Source organism: Petaurus breviceps, unplaced genomic scaffold, assembly GCF_028583685.1.
Source record: "Petaurus breviceps papuanus isolate PSGF00001 unplaced genomic scaffold, PetGlider_PUasm1.0 178, whole genome shotgun sequence".
NCBI lineage: Eukaryota > Metazoa > Chordata > Mammalia > Diprotodontia > Petauridae > Petaurus > Petaurus breviceps.
Window position 1 is genome coordinate 8,453,240 of NW_027185777.1, and position 13,323 is coordinate 8,466,562.

Sequence of the window (13,323 nt, forward strand, 5' to 3'; positions counted from 1 at the left end):
GGCAATTGGGATTAAGTGACTTGCCCAAGGTCACATGGCTAGTAAGTGTTAAGTGTCTGAGGTTGTATTTGAAGTCAGGTCCTTCTGACTCCAGGGCTAGTACTCTATTCACTGTGCCACCTAGCCGCCCCAAGGTTTTGTGACATTTCTAAAAGACCTGTAAGACTTTTTATGCCAGTAATATGAAGGGGAAAATGAAAGAGAAAAGGGAATGCTATGTAATTTGAAGGCTATTTACTTGGTGCAATAAATAATTCAAAAGAAGCAGTTATCTTAATAACCCCAAAAGCTAGCTATCTCAGAAACCATGTACTTATATGTGAATAGCTGGGCTGGCCTGCACCTACTTGGATATGGACATAGAGATTAGAGCTGAATAACTTTAGTTCCTCTAACAAATGTTTTGGCATGCCACATAAGATACATATGCAAAGAGCTTCATAACCTTAAAGGGTTACTTATAATACTAATATTTATTATAATTATCTTCCAAGAAACAGCATGATATTAGAAAATTATTCTCAGCAATGAGGAGCAAGAGTACTTTCACTATTTTTTTTAAGCAATTGGGGTTAAGTAACTTGCTCAAGGTTACACGGCCAGTCGTTTCTGGGTGAGTACTACGTGTCTGAGCCTGGATTCGATCCCAGGTTATCCTGACTCTGGGGCCGGTGCTCTTACTCGCTGTGCTACCTGGCCGCCCCAAGCACTTTCACTATTACCCTGAAAATAAGGATAATAATAATAAAATAACTCAGTGACATAATGCTTTAAAATTTACAGAGATCCTAACTAACAATCTCAAGAGTGACTCACTGTCATCCTCATTTAAATTTTTTTAATAAAGATAAAAAACCCTTCATAAAGATAATTTTTAACTTGGGAATTCTGGAACAACTCTTTGCTATATTTGGGATTTAAAAGACAAATTCAAATGCTCACATGACTTTATTATCCCACAGTTATGTTTCTCTACCAGACATAGTCTATAGCTTTTGCAAGTTTATATTTTAGCTCTTTTCCCCACAGATCCAATTTATTCAGTATTTCCTGAGTTCCTATTATATATATGTTCTCAGTACTGTTCTAGGCTCTGATGTGTACAAGATTTCAAAAGGACCATTATTTTGTCAGGGGTTCTCCCTGCATTGACACAGATCACAAACCTGCTATGCCTTAGTAATGGAGATAAATACATGTTACTGTGACCAAAAGAAGTCACCGTTAAGATGATGTCGCTCATTACCTAAACTGGTTCTCAAACAACTAAAATAAAGTGGTCTTATTTTCCAGATTGGTAGGGTCTGGCAGAATATATTTGCTATTGGAATAGGCTTTGAGACACCATCATCACGTCTATGCCACCATTAGGCAAAGGAATAGGAGAACAAGCACATGGCTGATTATCAGGGGCACCATATTTTTTTCAGAAGGGTAGTCTCTCAAGGTCTCTCTGGCTCATACTTCCACCTAGGGAAACCATGGGGACATCTGTATCTGGCTCACAGTTTTCACACACAGCTTTGACTGGTTTGAACTCCACAGAACAAGAACACTAAACTCTTCCCAAAGTTTTCCTCTAGAGAGGGCAGGATCTGGACTTTCCAACTCATTCCCCAAGATGCCTATCCCAGGATAAGCTGATCACTTGAAATCTCACTTTGCTGCTAACCCAGCCTTGGACACTTAACACCTTCCCAACTACCTGGCTTTCTCTCCCCTCTAATTAGAGGCTGGAGGAAGCATTAACTCTTCCCAAAATTTCTTTTATAGAAGAGCAGGATCTAGACTTTCCATGCACTCTCCACTTTACATCTACAGCTCTGCTTTGTTTGAACTCCCTGAAACAAGATCCGCCCCCTCTGGGTACCCTCTAGGCTTGTCTTCTCCTCTGCCTTCCAGCTTCCTTTTGTGTATTGTCTTCTTCTGTTAGACTGTCCAAACAATCCTTGAAGGCAGGGACTGTCTTGCTTTTTCTTATTTGTATTTTACTTTCCTGGCACACAGTAGTCACGTAATAAATATTTATTGAATATTGAATAAAATCTCTTGCCCATTTTGAAGGAATCTTCAGTTTCCTTCCAAGGGTTTGGCTTATAAGCCTTAGATTGTAGGACAGGTTTCACTTGTCCCAGGAGGAAAAAAAAATGAAGAATGCACTTATACCTAAGCAACTTAACCATTAAGAAATGACCCCTCCCCTTTGTAGAGGATATCAATCGATGCCTCCTAATGGTAGGTCCTACCTTCCTTCCTAGCTAGTTTTCTAAGGTCACATAACTCCCAATACCAGTGAAGGGATAGGTCCACATTGTTCTTTGGTTTCTCTGCTAGTACCAGAAAGTCCAATGACCCAAGTTCATTCCTTATCATCAAGGCTTCATATCTCATTGCTACTTTAAGCAACTAGTTTCCCATTGGAAAACCAAGTTCAATTGATTTCATCTTCACAATACCTCTTACACTCATATCCTCCCTCTATATTTCTGCTTGGACCACCCTATTGAGCCTTTCCCTGCCTGGACTAACTCCCTGTCGGCTCAGTTAGACTTCATTCTCTTCCCAACTAATTCATCCTTCACATCTTTTTTTCAGAATTTTATCTTTCTTATGCAAATATCAAGTTACTCCTTTGCTTAATGATCTCTTGTGGATATCTATTGCCTACTGATTAAAGTTCAAATTCCTTCCTCCCAGAATCAAAGCCCAACACAACACCATCCTTCCCTTCCCTTCCATGTGCATCTTCTATCACTCCCTTCCACACACTCTTTTTTTCAGGAAAACTGGACTAAGTTCTGGCCCTGACATACTCACTCTGCTTTTACATACTTCTATCTATGCTTCTGCTCATGCCTGCAATATACTTCCTCTCTCTTTTTGTCAGTTAAAACCCTACTCATGCTTGAAAAGTCAACTTAAATGTCACCTCCTCTAAGATTTGTCCTTGGTCTCCTTGGTCACTAGTCAGCTTTACTCCCAGATCTATTATAGTACTGGGTTTTGTAACTCTTTAAAGTATGCATTTAATATTGTGTATCATAGCTCTCCATGTTGACATATTAACCCCCTACTGAGCTATAAGTTCTATGAGGACAGGGACTATGTACTATCTAAACTTGGTATCACCCCTACAAGGTAATACAGTGCTCTGCACATAGAAGGAATTTAAACATTATTAGCTATTATTGAAAGTGTTAGACAAGCAGGGTGGGGTCAATTTTCAAAGAGCCTTCAAAGTCAGACGAAACAGTTTGGGCTTTCTGCCGTCAGAAGTGGGGAAATCAATTTAAAAAAATTAGGTAGTGGAGTGACATGATTAAAGTGGTAATTTTATAAAGATTAATCCATTGGTGGTTGGGTAATTAATAATAAAGACAAGAGACAAGCAACATGGGATCATTAGGTGGCTATTACAAAAATGCAGTTCAAGGGAGGAGGGCTTCATACAAGGGTAATAGCAGTAGAAATGGCAAAGACGTGGTGGTGATGAAAAACAATCCAAAGGAACGGTTAAAAGGACTTAGTATGTGAAATATGGGATGAGAACTAGGGATAAGTCAAGGACATCCCCAAAGTTCTGTGTTCAGGTGTAGTGGTATCATTGAAAGAAATAAGGAATTGAAGGATATTGAACATTTGGAGAAGGAGAAACTATTCCCATCCTTGCCATTGGCACTAAGATGTAAAGCAAGGCAAGACCTTTTTAAAGTGCTTATTAAGAACAGAAAAACACTTCTAATCAAAAGTAATTTCTTAGATTTGAAAAGGCAGAGTTTCTGTTAATAAGTTCTTCAGGCAATTCTTTTAGGGCCTCTCACTGCTGGTTTTAATGATATTGCCACATCATAGAGCTTGAGAATGTAACTACTCAATGCCTCTGTCTACAAGCAGAACTATAACATTAACAACTTTAATGAGATTAGTACCAATTTTGTCTTATTTTAAAATAAGACCCTAAGAGAAGGAGATTTCACAGTATCCTTTAGTAACTTATTCTAAAATCACTTCTCTAGCAGTCAGCCCTACAATTCCACCTTTTTGGTCTCACTGTCAGAATGCATACATTTGAATCTGAGTTGTTTGACAAGTGCAATCTCTTTTTAGCCTTTTCTAATCTGGATTCTGCTCTTAGCACTCTACTGAAAATACTTTCCTAAAGGTCACTGATGATTTTCTCTGTGCTAAATCCGATGATTTTTTCATCCTTATCTTCCTTGACTCCTGTGCAATATATGACATGTATTGATGATTACCCAACCCAAAGCTCTATGATTCAAGTGTCTCCTGTCTGCTGAGTCACCGTCTGGGTGCTTTCTGGATGACTATGGCTAAATCATCTAACTTCTCTGAGCCTCAGTTTACTCATCTATAAAATGGGTGTTAATTACACTCCCATAGCCTACCCCATAGGGTCCATAGGACCATAGATTTAGAGCTGATTAATTCAAACCTCTCATTTTCTAGGTAAAAAATAGGGGATCATGGGTGGCTAGGTGGCACAGTGAATAGAGCACCGGCCCTGGAGTCAGGAGGACGTAAGTTCAAATCCGACCTCAGACACTTAACACAAAAACTAGCCATATGACTTTGGGCAAGTCACTTAACCCCAATTGCCCTCCAAAAATAAAAAAAAATAGTGGCTCAGCAAAGGTAGATGATGTGCCCAAGTTTACAAAAGTCTAAGTAACAGAGCCAGAACTGAAATACAAATCCTCTGACACCAACTTCAACTTTCAACATATGGTGGTAATGGTAAGAAAAGCTCCTTTGTAAACCTGTATTTAATATGGAGCATGGATAAGGGAAACCTGATTGATCTGATGAGTTTCTTTCTTTCTTTTTTTCTTTCTTAGGCAATCAGGGTTGAGTGACTTGCCCAAGGTCACACAGCTAGTCTGTGGTCAGATTTGAACTCAAGCCCTCCTGACTCCAGAGCCAGCGCTGTATCCACTGCACCACCTAGTTGCCCCAATTTGATGACTTTTCTAAGGTGACCCTTCATTTGGGACTTTGTATTTTCCATTGGCACTTCATGGAGAGGACTGTGGTCAACTCCTGATTCTGAGTACATGAAGGCTCATGTATATTTGATTCAAGATGAATAATTAAGGTTCATTAACCAGGAAAGAACAATTTGGTCTGGGCTGCTATGGTTTGGAGCTACATATTCTTCCTGTGGCTATGAAAAAGGGGTCAGTTTTTTTTTCAGAAAGCAGAGAGAGACAGAGACAGAGGAGAGACAGGGAAGACCAGAAATAAGAGGTTTAAGAGTGCACGTGGGTCTTAAGTGGGAGGAGGCAGAGGGGTCAACCTTGGCACAGTGCCACTCCTCACCTTGCCCAACCTGAGAAGTACTAAGGACAGTCTTGGGGCAGAGGTGTACTTCAGTTACATTTGCCATCATCCATCATAGTAGGGAGAGCTAATGGTAAGAACTCTCTCAATCATGTAGCCCCTAGAGAGCATAGAGTCATGTGACCTAACCTCTTGTAAACTCCAATTTCCTAGACCAAGCTACAGAGAAGCAGTGATATAAACTCTCAGCCTATGAGATGACAGCTGTGGAGAATGGCACAGTGTTACTGAGTGAGCAGAGTTCCTCAGTTTTCTAAAGAAGTATCAAAAGTATCAAGCATTCTGGCCTATATATTGGGTCTGGTGACCCCAAAGCTGAGGAGCTCTGGACAGGGCACAGAATTTAGACTTCAACAACCTGGGTTTGAGTCTGAGTTCTTCCACTCACTGTGACCTTGGTCTTTGACCCTCAATTTCCCCATCTATAAAACGAGGGGATTAGATCAGATATCTTGGGGTCTTATCTAGTTCTAAATCTCTGAACCTCTGAGCCTATGTCTTAGCTATGATACAGGGGAGAAAAAAAATACCCTAAAGACTTCACCCTTTGCTGCTAATATGAGTTATCTGAATAATATAGGTCTGATCAGAAAGGGCTAGTCTCTTCAGAAGCCCAAAAGAAAATGCATGAAGCTGGAACTCACTAAAGAAAGGAACTGCAAATGACTAAGTTCATTGATTTAGAGCCAGAAGGTACCTCAGAGGCCAACTAGTCCAGTCCTCTCATTTTATGGGTGAGGAAACTGAGGCCTGCAGGGTTAAGTCATTTGTTAGGAAATAGGTATTGAGCACCAGTGGTTTGATTTATCCATAGTTACTTTGACTCCAGAAGCTTTGCTCTTTTCAGGGGCCATATTGACTCATCTAATCTAAGCCTTTGAGATAATGCCAGGAGACCAGAAGCATGTATGTGTCCATGGAGTAAAGAATACCTTGGAGTAGAGTATCCTCAAGTTAGTTTGTTTTGTTTTGTTCTTGAATGAAGACCAAACCATAGGACAAGGAGTATGCACCACAGTCTAGATAACTATATAGGTCCCTGCTAGGAAAATGAGATTTACTTAAGAGGGAAGGACATTATACTGATTGTTTATGGGCTGGGACAACTCCTCCTACATTCTTTATGTGGGATGAAATAAAGGCTGTCCTATGCCAAATATGTATTATTATCCTGAGTACTTGCATAGGAACCAGGGATTATTTTACCACATTTGTAGAAATCTAAATATGAGTTATATTCTATGGTTTCCAGAGGAAACTATTAGTGGGGCCAAAGCAAGCCAAATATATAAGCTCTGAGGAGACCTGACTTGTGTAAGCCCAGGGTTTGGGCATGTATCATACTATCATTAATGACCTCTCTGTTTCCTTCACTGGTTCTCTTCTCCCACTGAAACTATGAGCATTTCTCCAAACTGCTCCTTAGGCTACTGATCTTCTCTGTCTATGTTTTTTTCCAACAGAGAGGTTATCTATTCTCATGGCTTCAACTTGGTTTGCCTGGAGCTTTCAATCTCTACTGTTGGTATGTCCTTTCATAAGAACTCTAGTCTATATCTCCAACTTCCTGCTTCTAAGAAAAGCTAATTAAAGATCAACCAGGAATAGAGATAAGGGATCTCTAAAATTATAATCTAAGCCAATTGGAGAGTAAATTACTTTATAAGAATTCAATTTACTTGTAATCTTTTAGAGGGGCAGTTCCAAACTGATTTCCGTACCTTTACATAATCATAACGGCATCCTTGAAAAGACCTTGCTTCTAGGGAAAACGTAGCAAAGATCAGATGGATGACTTTGTTGACAGGGGCTGTTATGATCCATACACAGTTTAAGTTCTTGTCATATTTGCCATCAGCATCAGCATCAGGAGAACCAAAGGCAGAACTTGCATTTGTCAGATAACCTCCACATCCATGCTGAGGTCCTGTGGAAAAGAGAAAGAAACTCTGTCACATACACATTAAAACAAATATACTAAGGGCTTCATTCTCCATATTTGGAATTTAAGAAAATGCGTTTTGTCATTTTTCTGTCACTCTCTGATGAATATTACCAGAATATTGACTGAAATGTTGTTCATACTGGCTTAGGAAGGAGTGAAGATAAAATCTGCTTTCTTTCCAGTCTGATTTTTCCTTTATTATCATGCACATGCTCCCTATTTCATCCCCATTATCAGTTGTTCTCCTACATGATTAGCTAGAAAGGAAGATAACAAGAATCTTTCTTGTGTAAACTGACCAACAATGACAACAATAGATCAAAGTTCTACAAGGTTATTTTTTTAAACTCTTATCAGGAACAAATGATATCAGCAAAGTATGTAGTGATCAATGGGTAATAGTCCTTATCTCCTTACTAATAGTAGAAGGCTGCTGGATAGTCAGTTTAGGATATCTTATAATCCACATATCCATGCTTATTTCACTTCCCTCAGTGAGAAGGGGAATTTGACTGGAAAGTGCAGAAAATACAAGAGTCCACTGTGCTTGCTGGTTGTTTCTGACAAAAAAAATAAAAGCATTTACTTTGCTTAAGCAAAAGCCAGCCTTTAAGGCATCTGCCATATATGTGCTAAGGTCACACAAGATTCCTTGATAGATGTCACAGCAGAGGGGTTGATTAATTGTTTGATAATTTCCCGATTATGAATATCAAGAGAATCAGGAAAGAGGTAGATATGTGCTCATCAAAAGAGTTCACCACTATCATAGAGGACACTCAGTTCAGAGTCCCAGTGGAAAAGGGATTCCCTATTCATGGTGAGGTCTTCCAAATACTTTTATTTATAGGTGACATTATACTGATTGCATCAAATGCTGAAATTTTATAGAGCCTACTAAACTCAACCCAAAATCACTCAAAGGAGCTCAGTCTATGTGAGGAAAAACAAATGGATAAAGACTTTTATTGGTAAAGTGTATTACACAGTTGGATGGATAATACATAGAGCTAGTCTATCATGGAATATATTATTGATAGATGTTGCATATGGATAATAAACTGGTCCTAGAATCTAACTGGAAAAAGATGGCTGATTGGATTGTATTTAGAAAACTGCACAATGGTTTAAATTACCTCTCCATCCCCCCAAGCTTCTTTCTGAAAAAAAAAATGCCATGTTTTAAAAGCCCATATTCTATTGGTCATGATAATGTGACTGTGAATTTTGGAACAGCGTAATCTTGAAAGAATAAAAAGCACGGTAGGCATGTAGAGATGAAAGGTAGGTGAAAGTAGACTGAAGCATTTAATAAATGATGAAATGTGAGCATAAAGAGGCCTGGAGGATATTAACCAAAAATGTGTGTGCCCCAGAAAAGGAGGTTAGCTAACTACATCATGGATGGAAAGGTTAACAGGCAGATAACACATATGCACTGGTCCCCAGTCAGTGATGGGGCCTCTGCAGAAGAGTGAAGACAGTACATGGGCAAGAGTTGCATAGGCCTAGAAGGCATAGAGGAGTTTTGCTCTGTGTCACTGGAGAGAATACTTGCATTGATATCATGGATCCATTGGAATACTAAATTACTAATTTAGGCAAAATGTCAAAGTTTTCTAATGTTACAATATAATGTATCTCTCGAAGTAGAATTTTATACTGTAAAATAAAAATTGAGAAGCTTCAAGATAACATATTTTGCTATAAACATATAGATATTATATATGACTTATGTGTAGATTTATATAGAGACAAAGCTCTTACATAACAAGGGTAATGAACTAGGAAAAAAGAAAGAGAGTATTTACTGGGAAAAGAAGCCAAAAGAACTGTGGAGAGCAAATGCGTTCTACCCAGACGCTGGCTTTCCCAGGGATAAAACACGCTGATAACTACCTAGCTAAGGTCTGTAGGCTATGAAACTCATAGCTTGCAACTAGCTGCAAAGTTAAACATCACCACCTGGAGAGCCCATCTGTCCACCAGTAAAAGGAAGGTTCCTAACACTAGAGGGCACTGAAATTTTGCACTCTGTCCCTGGAAGGAAATAAAACCCTCTCCCATCCTGGCTGAGCACCCAATCCATGTCTGCTGGGCAAATGGACTGGGGGTACAGGTGCGCCAGTGAGTGGCTTAGACTGCACCGTCAGGAGATTCTAAGTCTGGTAACATGACCCAGTATCTGCACGGTCAGTGGTTTTCTGGAGCTGAAGCCCATCCTGATGGCACAGTCCCCGATAGATTCTTGGACAGTGTCTCAGATCAAGTTCCTTGCTCAGGAAGCTAAGCCAGGTTCATTGTTGCACAATATCTTCTCACAATTCTCTATGTAGGAAGATCTGCCACCAGAACAAGGGTCCTGATCAACACAGCTGTGGGGAACCTGAGGGTTTTGTTTGCCTAAAAATCAATTAGTGTCCAGAAAATAACTATCTTTTATGCATACACATGCATACACACATATACAGATATGTATATATAGTATATCCTTATTATATATTATATTATCATATAGTATATATATTATACTTCACTTTCTAAGGTTAAACATTAGATAGCTTTAAAAAAAAAACAATTATTCCTTAAGTCTTAATTAGTGGTTAGTGGTAACTTGGTGTCATGGAGTCAGCAAGACCTATGTGTGAATCCTTCCCTAGACACTTACTAGCTGTGTGACCCTGGGCAAACTGACTAAACACTCTCAGGCTTGGTTTCTTCATCTATAAAATGACGACAATTGTCACACCTACGTCCCTGGGTTGTGAGGTTCAGATGAAAAAAAATGTATCAAGTGCTTTGCAAACCTTAAAACCCTCTATTCATTCCAGTTATTAGTACTATTATTATTAAGGTAAGTGCTTTATTTCTTAGTAATCAGAACTATTCTATAATGAATAGATTTTTGCTTTAGGAAGAAAGAGGATAATTCCAGGATTTGCTTATTTATAGAGCATTAGACTCATCTTTGGTTATGAAATAATCACATCCTTAAAAAGATATGGAGAAGTAAGCAATGAAGATCTTTAGCACATGTGTGTGTGTGTGTGTGTGTGTGTGTGGTCGTTTTTCAGTTGTGGCTGGCTCTTTGTGACCCTGTTTGGGGTTTTCTTGGCAAAGATACTGGAGTGGTTTGTCATTTCCTTCTCCAGTTCATTTTTATAGATGAGGAAACAGAGGCAAACAGGGTTAAGTGACTTTCCCAGGGTCATACAGCTATTAAGTGTCTGGGGCCTGATTTGAACTCAGGAAGTCTTCCTGACTCCAGGCCAGTACTCTATGCACTGCAACAACTAGCTGTTCTTAGCTCATTTAGGCCAAGATAATCCATTCAGTTTAAATACTCAGGTAATTAAAAACAAAAGTGATGAAAAGCTTTTTTAAAAACTGCTCTGTTGTGCAGTTCAATTTTCAAGTTCAGACTCAGCCACTGTGTCTCCAATTTCAAAATGGCAATGACTACATTTATTCCACTGGGGCAGGAGCATAAATAAGGATGAATTAAAGGGCTGTTGACGTTAGTCTCATATCTTAAGGGCTGCAATAGTGCCTGTCCCCCACGACTAATGCATGTATAGCATCAAGATATTGGTGTTGGGGCTGAAAGAGGCAGGGGGAGGAAGAGAAGCTATGACTGTGGAAAAAGTCAGCTCGTCATTTAAGAAAATAATGGGCATTTAAGTGCATCTTCTTGGTTGACATAAGATATGTCTTAACCTTGACATACTGGCACATTTAGAACCATAAATCCAGGCTCTGCCTAGTTACTAAACATTTGTCCAGCATCCAGACAGCTTCCATCCATCAGCACTTCATCAGTCAGGAAGTGTCAGGGGCCCTAGCCCTACAAGAGCTCAGCAATGACACTGTGACCAAACACCAATGTCACCTTGCCCTTCTGCCTGGGATTGAGAGAGCTGAACAAAAGAGGACCAGGCACTTCTTAAAGAAAAGGAAATGTTCTCATAGGATGGATCAGTATGAAAAACACAGGCTTTCAGTAAGTCTTAAGGCCTGCTTCAGCTCTGTTTAATTACAAACCGGGTCATTTTGTTTTCAAATATATGCTTTGCAACAACATTGAAGAAGAGACATAAGAATAAATCAGGCTGGCAGAAACTCCCTAAAAATGAAAATACAGAAACCAAAACTTGAGGTCTTCAGAGGAAAGTCATTACTTCAGAGGTAGGAAGTTTTGACAAGTTGTTTTCCTAGATGGGCATTTTTGTCGGCTGGATGCTACGGTGCTGAGGTACGCTATATCTCACTAGTTCCAGAATCTTCTGCACTCCAGAAGATGGCCAAGCACACTTACTGATACAGATTCTGTCCTCTACAGGCACTTCTCCATGTGCCAGTGATCTATCTGCTTCCTTGTGCTGTAGTGGACCCAAGCAGTTTACAGCAATGACCCCCCAGTACATGGACAATGGAACCAAATGCAAATGAAAGCAGCAGCAGGGTTTAGAATTTCATATACAAGGTGTTAAAAAATCTCAGGTACTTCTAAGTTATTAAAGCTTAACATATATGATTACATACAAAATATCGCATATAAGATATACACATGTATATGTAGATACACACATACACATGTGTGTATACACACACTAGGCACTGGAAATACATGTGTGTATACATGCCCACACATATGTTTCCAGTGCCTAATCTCTTCAGAATGGGACATGATGAACATCTTGACAATGTTCTTATACTATTATGTCTAGTGTGATATGGGTATTAACAGTGCATATTGGGGCGGCTAGGTGGCGCAGTGAGTAAAAACACCGGCCCTGGAGTTGGGAGGACCCAAGTTCAGTTACAGCCTGAGACACTTTACACCCACACAAAAATACTAGCCGTGTAACCTTGGGCAAGTTACTTAACCCCAATTGCCCTCCAAAAGGGAAAAAAAAAAAAGAACCAGTGCATATTGGTTACTATATAGCTTTGCTCCGATAACTCTTTCTAGGAGTAAGGTTCTTAGAAATGTTCATATGGCATCAGTCAAATGATGTCTTTCTCCCATTTTAAAGCTATCATCTCTTCCTGTGCTACTTGAAGGGATATTTACAGCTCTTTGCACATAGGTAAAATACTCTAGGGAAAATAAGATAGCAGATTTTTGAAAGTTGAGGTGAGGTGCTTATTAATTTAAGCCCTAATGTAATTCAGTCAGGTCTAATTCAAAAATAACAACCATGACAGTAATTGCTGATTATTTATATAACACTTTGAGTTTACAAAAAAAACCTCACTTGTTCTTCACAACAACCCAGTTAGGTAAATAATGCAGATACTTCTCTTTCCATGTTCCAGAAGAAGAAACGGGTCCTGAGAAATCAAGTGAGTTGGTCATGATGACCCAACTACTACGTACTGAAGCAGGGATTTGAAGCTAGGACTTTCCTGACTCCAAGTTACTTGACTGTTTCCATTACACTCAAATGGAGGAGATGATTAGAAAAGACGGGAAAAGAGGGCAGTGATTTCGCCAATAAATCCAACTGTCAGAAAATGTCAGGGACCACAAGATAGATGGGAAACTAAAGGCAGACAGAAATTTTCATTTTATTCTTTGTTTCATTTTACACCAAGGAAAAGTTGTGAATTATTCCTCACAGCACTTCATACAGCACCAGCAGAATGAGGGCACTTAACAAAGATGTTTCTCATTGACTCTGAAACTTTCTATTTTATATATATTCACATACACACACATGTGCGCACGCATGCACACACACACACACACGCTATGTTTGTTTGGAATGCATGACCTGAACATCAAAGTGCAGTCTATACCAAGGGAATAAATGAAAAAAAATGCAAAGGAAGGTGGCCTAAGAAACAATCATCAAAACTATTTGTTACTGGCTAAGAAATAGAGTGCTGGATCAGTGGAATAGGTTAGGTACACAAGTCAATGACTATAGTAATCTACTGTTTGGTAAGCCCAAAGACTCCAGCTTCTCAGATAAGAACTCACTATTTGATAAAAACTACTGGGGAAACTGGAAAAT

The 13,323-nt window shown here is 39.3% G+C and overlaps 1 protein-coding gene across 1 annotated transcript in view; it reads right to left on the reverse strand.

The window, feature by feature from the left end:
• CUBN (cubilin) overlaps positions 1 to 13,323 on the reverse strand; it is a 298,821-nt gene that overhangs the window by 13,712 nt on the left and 271,786 nt on the right. Inside the window, exon 60 of the mRNA XM_069086260.1 lies at positions 7,080 to 7,285. Coding sequence (XP_068942361.1) covers positions 7,080 to 7,285 — 206 coding nt within the window. The remainder of the gene's footprint in view (positions 1 to 7,079; positions 7,286 to 13,323) is intronic.